Here is a 15,598-nt window from a genome sequence, read left to right on the forward strand (position 1 = left end):
CTGCCAAAAGGAAGTTGGAATTTTGATAGATATGTCATTGGATTTATGTATTGATTTGGGGAATATCACCATCTTAACAATATTAAGTCTTCCAGTTCGTAAGCCTGGGACATCTTCCCGTTCATTTCAGTTATTTAGGTATTCTTTAATTTCGTTCAACAAATTTGTGAGAAACAGAAAGAGATACATTGAGAAGGGGAGAGAGAGAGTAAGAGAGAAAGGGAGGGAGAGATCTCCCATGCCTATGCCGGGAGCCAGGAACTCAATTCAAGTCTTCTAGAATATTGATATGAACCCAATTACTTGAGTCATCACCATTGCCTTTCAGGGGCCACATTAGCGGGAAACTGGAATCAAGAGGTGGAGCTCAGAATCAAGCCCAGACACTCCAGTATGGGATCCTGGTATCCCAATTTGTGTCTTAACCACTAGGCCAAACACCTACCCATTAGCAGTGTTTCATAGTTTTCAATATTTAAGACTTGACCCTCCTTGGTTAAACTTATTCCTAAACTTTTTGGTGCTATTATAAATGGAATTGTTTAATTAATTTCATTTTTGGGTTATTTCTTACCAGTGTATAGAAATAAAATATCTTTCAACCTTGCTGAATTTATTTGCCTAATTGTATGTGTGTTTATATGTGTGTGTTAAGATTTTTCTATATATAAGATCTTGTCATCTCTGAATAGAGAAATTTTTTTAATATTTTTATTTATTTATTTGAAAAACATAATTAGAGAAAGAGAGAGAGAGGTCTTTCATCTGCTGCTTCACTCCCCAAATTGCTGTAACAGCCAGTGCTGGACCTATTCAAAGCCAATAGCCAGGAACTTCTTCCGGGTCTCTCACATGGGTACAGGGACCCAAGCACTAGGGAAATCTTCCTCTGCTTTGCCAGACACATTAGCAGGAAGCTGGATCAAAAGTTGAGCAGCCGGGACTTGAACCGTTGCCCATAGGAGATGCCAGCATCGTAGCTGTCGGCTTTACCAGCTATGCCACAGGTGCTGGTCTGTGAATAGAGAAAGTCTTAATTCTTTTCCAATAAATAACTGAAATTTCAAATTTGCTTTCATTTTATTTCTTTTTTTAGCCTAAATGCCCTGACTAGAACCTCTGGTACGTGGTTGAATAGAAGTAATGAGAGTGAACATTCACATCCTCTCCCCGGTCTGATGTTAGCTGTGGGTTTCAATAGTTACTACTTACAAGGGTGAGGAAGTCCCCTTCCAGTTCCATGTCTGCTTTATCAGGAATGGGCGCTGGATCTTGTCCAACACTTTTTCCATATCAGTTCAGATGATCATCTTGTTTCTCCCCTTCATTTTATTGATATGACGTATTACATATAATGATTTTTTTTTTTATTTTTTATTTTTGACAGGCAGAGTGGACAGTGAGAGAGAGAGAGACAGAGAGAAAGATCTTCCTTTTTGCCGTTGGTTCACCCTCCAACGGCCACCGTGGCTGGTGCGCTGTGGCCGGCGCGCTGATCCGAAGCCAGGAGCCAGGTACTTCTCCTGGTCTTCCATGCGGGTGCAGGGCCCAAGCACTTGGGCCATCCTTCACTGCACTCCCGGGCCACAGCAGAGAGCTGGCCTGGAAGAGGAGCAACAGGGACAGAATCCGGCGCCCCGACTGGGACTAGAACCCGGTGTGCCGGCGCCACAAGGCGGAGGATTAGCCTAGTGAGCCACAGCACTGGCTACATATAATGATTTTCCTATGCAAACCTCTCTTGCAACCCTGGGATGAATCCCACATGCTCACTGTGTCTAATCCTTTTACTATGTGGCAGGTCTCATTTTGCTAGTAGTTTTTGAGGGTTTTCGTCTGATTTATGAGAGATACTCGTCTGTAATTTTCTTGTGATATCTTCATATCTTGTGATATGATTCCGTCAGGGAAATACGGACCTAATACTAATAGGATGAGTTAGGGAGTATCCCCTTCTCCCTTTTGTTTGGTTGGTTGGTTGGAGGGGCAGGAAGATTTAAGAAGAATTGATTCTTGTTCTTTAAATGTTTGGTAAAATTTCTCATTGAAGCCATGTGGTCCTGGACTTCATTTGTCTTCTTTGAGTCAGTTTTGGTAGTTTGGGTGTTTCTGGGAATTTGTCCATTTCATCTAGGTTATTCAGTTGGTTGGCATCCAACTAGTATTCTGTTAATACTCTTCATGTTTCTATGATAATAGAAATTTCCATACTTTCCTCCCCAGTTTTAGTAATTTGAATCTTCTTTTTTCTTGGCTAGTCTAGCTAAAGTCTTTTTTTTTTTTAAAGATTCATTTATTTATTTGAAAGTTAGAGTTACACAGAGAGAGAAAGAGAGAGAGAGAGAGCAAGCTCTTCCATCTGCTGGTTTACTCCCCAATTGGCTGCAATGGCTGGAACTGTGCTGATCCGAAGCCAGGAGCCAGGAGCTTCCTCCGAGTCTCCCAAGTGAGTGCAGGGGCCCAAGGACCTGGGCCATCCTCTACTGCTTTCCCAGGCCACAGCAGAGAGCTGGATGGGTTCGAGCTGGCACTGCAGGCAGCAGTTTACCCACTACGCCACAGCACTGGCCCCTCTAGCTAAAGTTTTATCAAACTATGTAATGTGTTTTGGTTTTTTTTTTTTTTTTTTTTTTTTTTTGGTCAGTTTTATACTTCCTCACTCCGTTTTTTTCCTTGCTACCCATTTTCATTGTTTTGGTTTGGTTTAGTGACTTTTCTGAACTGATTTTTGCAAAACCTATATTTTTTGGTCAGATTTTGCCACTGAAGCCTCTTCCAGTAGCTCATTTGTCTGTATGGTGACAGGGCTTTCTCTAATCTGCCATTTTCAGCATCACCCTGCTCCTGAATCAATTATTTTAAAACAGAAACTTTAAAAGGATTAGCACTAGTGACCGGTGCTGAGTCTTTCTCTTAGACAATCAGCTCTGGTTTGAGGACTTGAGGACTTTGCACATTTTTTACATGCGAGAACTTTATTAATTTTTATTTATTTTCATTTTATTTGAAAGGTAGAGAGATAGATACTGATAGACAGACAAAGGTCTTCCACCTTCTGGTTCACTTCCCAAACCAGGAGCCAAGACTCAAGCCAAGGTGGATGGCAGAAACCACTGCTGCAATCCGGAGTGGAGCTGACACTTGAACCCAGACACTCTGATATAAGACACCTCCCAAATGGCTTTTTTTTTTTTTTAAGATTTATTTTATTTATTTGAAAGAGTTATAGAGAGAGGTAGAGACAGAAAGAGAGAGAGAGAGAGGTCTTCCATCTTCTGGTTCACTCCCCAGATGACCGCAACGGCCAGAGCTGAGCTGATCCGAAGCCAGGAGTCAGGAGCTTCTTCGGGTGTCCCATGTGGGTGCAGGGACCCAAGGGCTCAAGCCATCTTCTACTGCTTTCCCAAGCCATAGCAGAGAGCTGGACCAGAAGTGGAGCAGCTGGGACTTGAACTGGTGCCCGTAAGGGATGCCAGCGCTGCAGGCTGGGGCTTTACCCTGCTGTGCCACAGTGCTAGCCCCTGGCATTTTTTTTTAAACTTTTTTTAAATTTCTTTGAAAGGTAGCTACGGGGGAGGGGGTATTTTCTATCCATTGTTTGACTCCCTAAATAGCCCCAACAGCCAGAGCTGGGCCAAGCTGAAGCCAGGAGCCAGGACTCCATCTGAGTCTCCTCTATGGGTAGCAGGGGCCATCTTCTGCTGCCTTCCCTGGCACATTTACAGGGAGCTGGACTAGAAGCAGAGTGGCCAAGATTCAAACTGGCACTAAGATATGGGCTGCCTATGTTGCAGGAGGCAGCTTAGCCCACTGCACTACAATGCTTGCCCCAGCCCAACTGGCACCTTGACCACTGTGCCACAGCACTTGCCCCTGTACCTTGCGGTGACTCCATGTTCCTGTGCACCTAACATGATGTAGTCCTTGTGACTTCTAAATCCAGTATGGACAATGATTCCCAAATGCATACTGCCTTTGGCCCATAGACCTGAGGCCATGCTCCTGTCTCCTGAGGAGAGTGTGAGAACTGGGTCCCAGGCTGCACCGACTTCGGGAGTGTGCGGTCCCCAGCCAAGAAACGTACACGAGCCCCAGAACCCTGAATATCTGGGGGAAGAAGTCTCTTCACTTTCTGTTCTTGGTTCTTGGCTCACCTCTGCTGCACATGGCTGTCAGTGACAGCCAGCTTTAGAGGGGTTTCATGAAACTGATTATGAAGTTGAAATATTAGTAAAAATTAATCTGGCTGTGTACAGTCTAAAAATAAAATGTTCTGTTAAAAGGCAGCCACTTGTGTTTGAAGCCAGGCAGGGACAAGGAACCTTGGCCTTCACAGTCATTGTATTCCACAGATGAAGTTTGCCTGAGAAATTCCTAGAGTTTAATGAGAAATACTCCTGTATCCTCCCATTTGCTGGCACTTTGCATAATGAGTAAAATATTTTTGATGTAGGTTTTATATATTATTACCAAAGATTTGCATTTCCAAGAAGAAGTTCTAAAAACTTAATGCTAGGAAGTTTCCTATGGCACTGCATGTAATTTTAGGTAATTCCATTTTCTAAACACAGAAAGGCAAGCAGCGTAGTAAAATGTCCAAAGCTACCCACAAGGAAGTCTTCCATCAGCTAACGCTGCCTCTCCCTAGAGAAAGAAGGACGCATCCCTTAACTCACACAAAAATCCTTTAGCAAATAATCCTCAATAGTTGCCATGTGCTGGGCCTTCTGCTTAATGGAACCAGACCTGAATAAAATTAAGGTCTTCCTGTGGGGTGTTTGGTTTTTGTTTGCTTTTTAACTTTTTATTGATTAGTTTGAGAGATGCAAGGAGAGAGAGAGGGAGAGCGAGAGAGATAATCTCCCACCCACTTGTTCATTCCTCAAATGACCACCATGCCCACACACCCACCAGCTCTGGCCAGAGCCTGGAACTGTGAATTCAATCCATCTCGCAGGTGGGTGGCAGGAACTCAACCACTTGTGTCATCGTCACTACCTCACAGGGCCTGCATTAGTAGAAAGCTGGACTCAGGAGCTGGAGCTGAGGGTAAACCCAGGTACTCCGACGTGGTATGTGGGCTTCGTAGCCCGTGTCTTCACCGGTAGGCTGAATGTCCACCCCTCCTAGAATATTTGAATTTTCACTTGAGATTCTTTATTCAAGTACGTGTTAATGGAATTTGTGGAGAAATGTTTTTGAGTAGAAGGTGGATTTAAAAAAGAAAACTGTAGGGGCAGGCAAGGGACACAGTAATTAAACAACCCCTTGAGATAGCCGCATTCCATATTAAAGTGCCTGGTTTGACTCCTGTCTATTCCAACTATGATGAGCTTCATGCAAATACTCATCTTGGAAGGCAGCAGATGCAGGTCTAAGTACCTGGGTCTGTGCCACCCATCTGCAGGTCCAGACTGGGTTCTGGGCTCCTGGCTTCAGCCTGGCCCAGCCCTGGCTGTTGTGAGCATTTGGGAAATGAATAAGGAAATAGAAGATCTCTCTCTCTCTCTCTCTCTCTCTCTCTCTCTCTCTTTCCTCTCCATCCCCCTCCCTCCCTTTCTTTCTGCCTTTCAAATAAAGTGAAAACAAAATAAATTTTATAGAAGAAATGAAACTTTCAATGATAGTCCAACCACATTCCCAAAAGGTCTGTAGAGGAATAAAGTACATAGAATTAATCTTTATATAACAACAACAACAACAACAACAACAAAAAAGGAATGTGTTTTCAAACCCCTAACTCAGAATCTGCCTACTTCAGACTATGATGGCATATGACATGTAAAACTGTCTCGGAGATGGTTTGAGGACTTTCATCTGAACTTGGCAAAGATTTCTTCCAAATCTTATCAGCAATCTGAGTGCTTTATTCCTGGGAGAATCGGTTCCAGAAAGTACTGAGTAAAATACGGAGCCCTAGGAAGGAAGAACTAACACCTGCCACCCAAGTCATGACGAAGAGTGTCCTCCCATTCACTCATTCAGCAGTAGCATGGAGTACTCACTATATGCAAGGCGTTACCTAGGCTCTGGGTTACAAGTTGGTTGCTGTTGTGCTCAGGAACTTAAGACCTCTTATAAATATTTCATCCATGGGGTACAGAGAAAAGTGCTTTGGGAATTCACAAACCAGAAAGAACAGGGGAGTATCTTACAAGAAAACCAGCATTCAGGCTTGATGCTGTATCGTTACTAAGAGTTCAGTTAATCAAGATAGGTAGCTTTATTTTCAGGTAAGCACGTGATGTCATCGGTGGCATCATCATCATCATCGTGGCAGCTGCTACTTATTGAAGATATATCTCGGGCCAGGGGGCATCATTGGGTTCTTTATGCAAACTAACCTATTTAATACTCAGAGCAGCCCAGTGAAGTCGCTGACTGTTGTAATCTCCATTTGACAGAGGCAGAAACGGCAACACAAAGAAGGGAAGTCATTGGCTTGAGGTCATTCAGCCCAATAAGTGGAGACAGGAAGTATACTGCCCGGTCCAGCTCTTATCCAAACAGCAGCGATTTTTAGAGTGTGGTCCAAGCACCCTCGTGGGTCCTATGGTCCTTACAGGGTGTTCACAAGGTCAAAACTGTATTTATAGTGCAGTCATACAAAGACATGGTTTCCTTTCCCACTCTCTCTCTCTCAGGGGCATACAGTGGAATTTTCCAGAGATTGTATGTGATTAGAACAGACTGAATACAGGAGCGGATATGAGAACCCAACTATCTTTTATTAACTCAGGCACTGCAGAGATTTTACAAACAGGGGAAACAATGCTGTCTTCTCACAAAATGTTTTGATTCACAAAATGTAGGTATTTGCCATCAATTATGTCATTTACATTAATACTTAAAGGGCTTATCACTTCTTTCCCAAATGTTTATTATTTGAAAAGCAAAGTGACAGAGAGAGAAGGTGAGAGGTTGCCCATCTGCCAGTTCACTCCTTAAATGCCCGCAACAGCAAAGGCTGAACTAGGACAAAGCCAGGAGCCAGCAGCCCCAGGGCTCCCACATGGGCGGCAGGAACCTAAGCCCCTGAACCATCATCTGCTGCCTCCCGGGGTGCTCATTAGCAGAAGGCTGTATTGGAAGCAGAGGCAGGATTTGAACTCTGGCGCTCAGATATGGGATGCCGGCGTCCTAAGCGGTGATTTAACTCATTGTACCACAGTGCTGCTGCAGGTTTATCACTTTTTATAATTAATAGATACTTGAAACTTTTTCTCAGTTTTAATTTTTTTAAAAGATTTATTTTATTTACCTGAAAGGCAGAGTTAGAGAAGAGAGAGAGGGACAGACAGATAGACAGCGATCTTCCATCTACTGGCTCATTCCCCAGATGGCTGAGCTAGGTCAAAGCCAGAAACCAGGAGCTCCTTCTGGACTCCCACGCCAGTGACAGGGAGTTGGGCCATCCTCCCCTGCTTTTCCAGGCGCATTAGCAGGGAGCTGGATTGGAAGTAGAGCAGCCGGGACTCGAACTGGGACCCATATGGGATGCCAGCACTGCATACAGAAGCTTAACCTATGCCACAGTGCCTGCCCCTCACTTTCAACTTTTGATACGACCAATGTCTGTAGATATAATCCCCATACACAAAAGCTATAATTTGTAGAGAATATAGAGGTCCCAAGGCCAAAACGCTTGAGAACCACAGCCCTGCACTTGGGGAAGTGGCCACTGAGATGCCGGTTTGCCGGCTACACATCAGCTTTGGAGGCAGAGCCTCCTCTGTACGAGACTCGAGGCCTGTCTGCCCTTTCCTCTCGTGAAACTGGACATCACGATGGGGGACATCCCGGGGTGGCTGTGAGAATGAAACGACGCAACACCAGGACAAGTGCTTGGTGCAGCCCGTGGCCCTGAACCTGGGGCTTTCTTTGTGTTACCCACAGGTGATGGAATTCTACTGCCAGTCCTGTGAGACCGCCATGTGTCGGGAGTGCACGGAGGGGGAGCACGCGGAGCACCCCACAGTCCCACTCAAGGATGTGGTAGAGCAGCACAAGGCCTCCCTCCAGGTCCAGCTGGACGCTGTCAACAAAAGGTGAGGCCTCCCTCCCCAGACCCCCACCTGGCCCCTTCGGCTGCAGCAGCTCGGGCCGGCCTCATGGTCTCTGTCTCCCGCGACAGTTGGTTCATGTCACCCTTTCGGGAATAAGTCTTTCTGGGCCATAAGTAAATTCTCCTGGGATTGTGGATGTGTAGCGCTGAAGGCCACCCCCTGCCCCTTGGAAAAGTCCGACCTCCTTAGCTTACACTGGTGCCATCTAGTGCCTCAGCAGGAGGAAATGAATTAAAGTAGGATGCAGGGAACTCTGGGGAGTTCCTTGGCAACACACAGGACCGCTCAGGTGGCCAGGACTGGCCCCTTTCCCTTTGTCCTGAGCAGGGATTGCCCCTTTTTCCTGCTTTCAGGTTCTTTCTTTGGCATGGAAATGAGGGAACCGAGTAGCTGTTGGGTGCAGGAGGAAGCCCAAAGACAGGGAGATTAACAGCCAGCTGAAAAGCAGGCAGAGCACTAAATCTCTCACCCGTAGTCCACAGACATTGGGAAAAAGCAGGTCTTCTGTGCTGACTGAAAGAACATACAAGAAGTCCCAGGAGCAGAGTGTGGGTGTCCTGAATAAAAGCTCCAATATTTAATATATGTGTGTGTGTATGTGTTTAGAATAGTGGTTCTCGCCGGTGCCTCGGCTCACTAGGCTAATCCTCTGCCTTGCGGCGCCGGCACACCGGGTTCTAGTCCCTGTCGGGGCGCCGGATTCTGTCCCGGTTGCCCCTCTTCCAGGCCAGCTCTCTGCTGTGGCCAGGGAGTGCAGTGGAGGATGGCCCAAGTGCTTGGGCCCTGCACCCCATGGGAGACCAGGAAAAGCACCTGGCTCCTGCCATCGGATCAGCGCGGTGCGCCGGCTGTAGCGCGCCAGCTGCGGCGGCCATTGGAGGGTGAACCAACGGCAAAGGAAGACCTTTCTCTCTGTCTCTCTCTCACTGTCCACTCTGCCTGTCAAAAAGAAAAAAAAAAAAGAATAGTGGTTCTCAACCGTGGGACCCTGTGCCCTGCAGGGGACATCTGGCAATGTCTGGAGACATATTTGGTGTCACTGTGTTCTGAGATGCCGTTGGCATCTTGCAGGAGACAGGATGCTGTCCAACGTCCTGCAATGCATGGGACAGTCCCCCAACAAACACTGACCACAGTGGCTTTTCAGAGCACTTCGAGTCTTTATTAAAATGAGATGGCTAAAGTGAAATAGACACGAACCCTCAAAGTCCCTTCATGTACCACGTCCGCTCTTCCCTTAGTGGCTTGTGAAGATGATGAAAGGCATAGTAGAAACATTTGCTTGCAACACAGAATGTGTGCAGATTCTGGAATATTTCCAGAGGGGGTGTTCCATAATGATCTCTAACAACTTGATCCCCAGGCTCCCGGAAATTGATTCCGCTCTCCAGTTCATCTCGGAAATCATTCATCAGTTAACCAACCAGAAGGCCAGCATCGTGGATGACATCCATTCCACCTTCGATGAGCTCCAGAAGACTCTGAACGTGCGCAAGAGCGTGCTGCTTATGGAGCTGGAAGTCAACTACGGCCTCAAACATAAAGTAAGACCCAGTCCTCCTTACCCTCGTCCTGGGAGAGACCCAGGGGTCCTTGGCATTTATTCTAGCTCAGTGTGTTCTGGGGGGACTCAGGTGCGTCCTCACGTGTCTCCATTGTGCGCTAATCCCTAATTTTCCTTTAATGAGATACTCCACTCTGTTTCCTTGTTGGCCTTCGTATTTCTGGCACAGCTCTATCCGTGACCTTAAGTGCCAGTTTGTACATCGACAAAAGGCGAGGTTGAATACAATGGCATGCTTTCGGGATTTAGGGTTAAGAGGGATTGTTTTCCTTCCTTAATTATAAAGTCCAATAGGCTCTTAATTGCTCTCACCCACACCAACCTGTTTTCCAACTTCAAAGTGAGCCCTGGCTGCAGCCTTTGTGTAACTCTGCCAGGCGCATCACAAAACCAGGCATGCAAAGCCTCTGATATTCAGGTGCAGAGAGTTTTCCTTTGTTCTGGTTTGTGTTGCTTTAGGTGGGTGGTGACGGGGGAGCTTTGGTTATTAGGGAACAGATACTGAATAATGATTATTTCAGATGGCAGGAGACAGCGCCGCGGGTTTGGCAGGCTCTTGGCAAGCATGTTTCTGTTTGCCCCTCTCCAAAACACATGACCCAGGAAATATTTGTGTGGGAGAGACAGGGCGGGGCAGAAAGGAAATAGCCAGAGCAGGTGCTGGGGCTGCGGTTTAGAATCCCGTGTTAGCACTGGGTGTTTGGGGCTCGGCCCTCCGGAGGGAGCCTGCGCCCCGCCCCGCCGGCGGCACTCACCCGCCCCGCGCCTCCCGCCTCCCCCTTGCCCGCAGGTGCTGCAGTCCCAGCTGGACACCCTGCTCCAGGGGCAGGAGAGCATCAAGAGCTGCAGCAACTTCACGGCGCAGGCGCTGCACCACGGCACGGAGACCGAGGTGTTGCTGGTGAAGAAGCAGATGAGCGAGAAGCTGAACGAGCTGGCCGACCAGGACTTCCCGCTGCACCCGCGCGAGAACGACCAGCTGGACTTCATCGTGGAGACCGAGGGCCTGAAGAAATCCATCCACAACCTGGGCAGCATCCTCACCACCAACGCCGTGGCCTCCGAGACGGTGGCCACGGGCGAGGGCCTGCGGCAGACCATCATCGGGCAGCCCATGTCCGTCACCATAACGACCAAGGACAAGGACGGCGAGCTGTGCAAGACCGGCAACGCCTACCTGACTGCCGAGCTGAGCACGCCCGACGGCAGCGTGGCGGACGGCGAGATCCTGGACAACAAGAACGGCACGTACGAGTTCCTCTACACTGTGCAGAAGGAGGGCGACTTCACGCTGTCGCTGCGGCTCTACGACCAGCACATACGCGGCAGCCCCTTCAAGCTGAAGGTGATCCGCTCGGCCGACGTGTCGCCCACCACCGAGGGCGTCAAGCGGCGCGTCAAGTCCCCCGGCAGCGGCCACGTCAAGCAGAAGGCGGTGAAGAGGCCGGCGAGCATGTACAGCACCGGCAAGCGAAAAGAGAACCCCATCGAGGACGACCTGATCTTCCGCGTGGGTGAGCCGGGGGCGCGGTGGGGAGGGGTCGTCGCCGCGGCTCGGGACCCCACCCCTGGGTCTGGTCCCCGCTTCTCCCCCTCTGGAGATGTGCCTTCTCCTCCTGCTCAACCTCCCCCCTCCTCCTCCTCTTCCCCTCCCCCTCCCACTCCCCTGCTCTCCCCCTCCCCCTCCTTCCCCTCCTCCTCTCCCCTCGCTTCCTTCCCCTCCTGCCCCCTCCCCCACCTCCTCCCGCAAAAGAGTTACAGTAGAAAATTGGAATCTGAATATAAATGAAAAAGAGAAACAGAAAATTCAGGGCTTCTGCGGTCTGGATGCTTTAAGGAAAATGCTGGCCTGTCCCCCCACCCAGCCCCTGGGGGTATGGGGGGTGGGGGGTGGGAGGTGTGGCCCTAGCAGCCTCCAGCCTCACCCCCCTGCAGGCAGCCATCCCTGGCCCCCTGCAGCCCCCTGCTGCTTCTCTGCCCACTTGTCCAGGGTGGGGCATTGCCATTGTGGTGCCCCCAGCTGCTTCCCCTGGGAGAGCACCCCAAAGGGGAGGGGCTGGGTGGTAACTGGGAGAACAGAATGAGGTTGGGGCGGGGTTGAGGCAGAAGCCAGTAGGTGTGGGTTGAGCCAAGAGCTCTGGGAACTTCTCAGCCCTTACCTCATCTGATGTGTTGCTGCCTCTGAGCACTGTCTCTTTTTTAACTGTTTGCTTCCTCAACAGAAAGCAAACTAAGTAACAGAGGGCTTGATCCTCCTTAAGAGAGACAAAGTCTGCCTTTTGGTTTCCTTGAGAAAGTAGCTTCCTGCCAACACCCCTTTCCCTGGGGTCCGCCCTTCCCTGCAGTGGCCCTGGGAGGCTGCTGCAACTGACACGTGTAGAAAAGCAGTTCTGCAGATCAGCTACACTGGGGGGAGCTTTGGCCGACTGCAGGAAAGTAAGGTTTGTCCTGCAGAACTTTCTGGAACCTTTAGAACCAGCAAGTGCGCACTGTGCTGGGTAGGAGGCAGGGAAGGGGTGTCAGGCGGCACCTTCAGTCTCTCCTCACCACTGCTGCAACTTGGCCCCAGGAGTGTCTTGGGAAGCCAAGGCTCCAGAACATTCCTGGTTTGCTGTGTTGATGCTGCAGGGTGAATCCTGGTCCAAGGAGGCCCTCATACTTTCACTGGCGTGTGGGCGTGGAGTCGGCTGTTGATGCACCTGCCAAAGCAGAGCTGGGGCAGGGCGGTGGGAGCCTCCCACTTGCTGGAGCCCTGGGCAGATCTCTTGAGCTTCACTTTCCGTGTCCTTAAAATGAAGATGCCAGGATACACAAGTTCCAAACCATGTAGGAGGAATTTAAATGAGAACCATTGTTTTTGCAAGTGTAATTGCTAAGGCTGTTAGAGTCTCTCTACTCCCTTTTCTCTTCAAAAAAGAAAAAACCCTAGCTTGCTGCTTCCTAGTGATCCGAGGACAAATTCATTTTCCCAGTGTGATTCCCGGTGACTTCTCTAGACAGTGTTCCGTGGTAAAAGGCTTGATCTGGAATTGGGCAAATCTGCATCCGAATACAGATTTTTCTTGAGAACTAGACAGCTGGCTTACCCTTTCTGAGCCCTGTTTTCCTTCGCTGTAAAATATAAGGAATGAAATATGACCTAATCTGAGGTTGCTGTTTGGGGTGAAAGGAGAGAATTCCTGGAATCTGCTGGGCACTCACCAGAGAACAGTAAATTCTCCGTTAGTGGTAGCTAAGATTTTACTGTTGGGGCTGCCATTGGTGTACTGGGTTAAGCTGTGCCTCTGGCATCCCATATGGGCACGTATGGTTTGAGGTGCAGCTGTGCCACTTCTGATCCAGCTCCCTGATAATGGGCCTGGGGAGCGCAGTGGAAGATGGCCCACGTGCTTAGGCCCCTGCACCCATGTGGGAGACCCGGTTGAAGATCCTAACTCCTGGCTTCAGCCTGGCCCAGCTCTGCCCATTGATTGCAGCCATTTGGGGAATAACCAGCAGATGGAAGATTCTCAATCTCTCTCTCTCTCTCTCTCCCTCCCTGTAACTCTGCCTTTCAAATAAAAAAAAAAGATTTTACTCTTACTCATTTTCATCATGTCCACCTCTGATACCACCTAAGGAAATAGAAATGTCTCATAGGGGTCCCCCCCGCAGCAGCACGCACACACACGCACACGCACACACAGACACCCCTGTGTTGTTTTCATTAAGAGGCGAGACAGAGCGCCTGCATTGCCATCTGCTGGCTCACCCCTGGATGCTCACAGGGGGTGGGGCTAGGCCAGAGCCAAAGTCAGGAGCTGGGGAAACAATCCAGGTCCTGCCGCGTGGGTGGCAGGACCCACACCAGTTCCTTGAGCCATCACTGCTCCCTCCCAGGGTATGCATCAGCAGGAAGCTGCAATCAGAAGGTAGAGCCAGGCATGGAACCATACACTCTGATGTGCGAGGGTCAACGGCCTCTCCTGTATGAGTTTTTAGCTCTCGGCTCCTACCCTGGGAGGACAGGGGTCTACTTTTCTCCTCCTACCCATTGAGAAATTGATTGACACTGGTGGAAAGGTGTTTATATGGTGAAACATTGGTAAAGAATTTGGAACGGTGCCTAGTGTATAGCCTTATGTCCAGGTTTATTAATGAAGTAAAGATATTCTCTGTGGCCAGGGAGTGCAGTGGAGGATGGCCCAGGTGCTTGGGCCCTGCACCCCATGGGAGACCAGGAAAAGCACCTGGCTCCTGGCTCCTGCCATCGGATCAGCGCAGTGCGCCGGCTGCGGCGGCCATTGGAGGGTGAACCAACTGCAAAAGGAAGACCTTTCTCTCTGTCTCTCTCTCTCTCTCACTGTCCACTCTGCCTGTCAAAAATAAAAATAAAAAAATTAAAAAATTTAAAAAAAAAAGATATTCTCTTAGTTTGCCAGAGCTGCCATGGTCTGGAGGGTTTAAATGACAGAAACTTACTTTCTCACAGTTATAAAACTGGAACTGTTTTTTTTTTTTAACTTTTATTTAATGAATATAAATTTCCCAAGTACAGCTTATGGATTACAATGGCTTCCCCCCCATAACGTCCCTCCCACCCGCAACCCTCCCCTTTCCCACTCAAAACTGGAACTGTTTTTGGAGTTACAAGTCCACGATCATGGTGCTGGTGTGGTTTTGATTTGCATCTCCGTGACGATTCCTGAAGTTGAGCATTTTTCACAGACCTGTTAGCAGTTTTCATGTCTTCAGAGAAATCTCTATTTAGGCCATTTAACCATTGTATTGCTATTAAAAATGTTTGTTTATTTTTATCTACTTGAAAGGCAGAGCAACACACAGAGACAGAGTTTTCCGTCTGCTGGTTCACTCCCCAGAGGACTGCAATAGCCAAGGCTGAAGCCAGGAGTCCAGAACTCCATCCAGGTCACTCACATGGGTGTCAGGGACCCAAGTACTTGGGTGTCACCTGCTGCCTCCTAGGATACATCAGCAGGAATCTGTATGGAAAGTCGAGTAGCTAGGACCCAAACTGGCACTCTGATGTGGGGTGCAGGCATCCCAAGCTGTGTACCACACTGTATCACAAGTGCCCACACCACTTTGCCAATTCTAAATCAGATTATTGGTGATTTTTTTACTGTTGAGTTACGTAAGTTCCTTATACTTTTTAAAATTATTTTTTTAAAGATTTATTTATTTATTTGAAGGCAGAGTTACAGAGAGAGAGGGAGAGACAGAGAAAGAGCTCTATCTGTTGGTTCACTCCCCAGATGGCTGCAACAGCCAGGGCTGGGCCAGGCAGGAGCCCAGAACTCCCATCTGGGTCTCCCACATGGGTGCAGGACTTGCTATATAGCTTTTTAATTTGATGAAATTTTATCTGTTTTTAAAATTAATATAATTATTGAAAAGCAGGGCAACAGAGAATGAGAGAGAGAGAGAGAGATAGGTATCTTCCATCTGCTAGTTCACTCCCTAAATGACCATAGTAGCCAGATCAGGGTCAGGCTGAAGCCGGAGCCAGCAACATCATCCTGGTCCCCCAGATAAGTGGCAGGGGCCCAAGTACCACCTCCTGCTGCCTTCTCAGGCACGTTAGCAGGAAGCTGGGTTAGAAGCAGAGCAGCCAGGACTCAAACCAGCACTCCACTATGGCGTGTTGGTATCACAAGCAGCTGTCTAACTCGTAACTCCAGTCCCTCGTTTGTCTGTCCTGTTTCTCTGCTGCTGTGCTTTCAGATTCTTATCAAAAGGTCATTGCCCAGACCAGTGTCCTGGAGCTTTCCGTCTGTTTTCTTCTAGTGGTTTTATAGTTTTTATATTGAAGTTTGGCATCTACTTGGAGTTGATCTTTGTCTATGGTATGAAATGAAGGTCTAATTTCATTCTGCAAGTGAATATCCAGTTTCCCCTGCACTATTTATTGAAGAGACTGTCCTTTCTTCATTATGTGTTCTTAACATGTATCTTGAAAAATCAATTA

General features: G+C 48.4%; 1 protein-coding gene across 18 annotated transcripts in view; it reads left to right on the forward strand.

Moving 5' to 3' along the window:
• TRIM2 (tripartite motif containing 2) overlaps window positions 1-15,598 on the forward strand; it is a 182,682-nt gene that overhangs the window by 135,611 nt on the left and 31,473 nt on the right. For all 18 annotated transcript variants that reach the window (XM_089302319.1, XM_089302316.1, XM_089302322.1 and 15 more), the window contains 3 exons: window positions 7,897-8,048; window positions 9,430-9,610; window positions 10,421-11,144. In XM_089302319.1, coding sequence (XP_089158445.1) covers window positions 7,897-8,048; window positions 9,430-9,610; window positions 10,421-11,144 — 1,057 coding nt within the window. The remainder of the gene's footprint in view (window positions 1-7,896; window positions 8,049-9,429; window positions 9,611-10,420; window positions 11,145-15,598) is intronic.

The sequence above is a fragment of the Oryctolagus cuniculus genome, chromosome 8 (assembly GCF_051225735.1).
Source record: "Oryctolagus cuniculus isolate XC-2025 breed Fujian yellow rabbit chromosome 8, ASM5122573v1, whole genome shotgun sequence".
NCBI lineage: Eukaryota > Metazoa > Chordata > Mammalia > Lagomorpha > Leporidae > Oryctolagus > Oryctolagus cuniculus.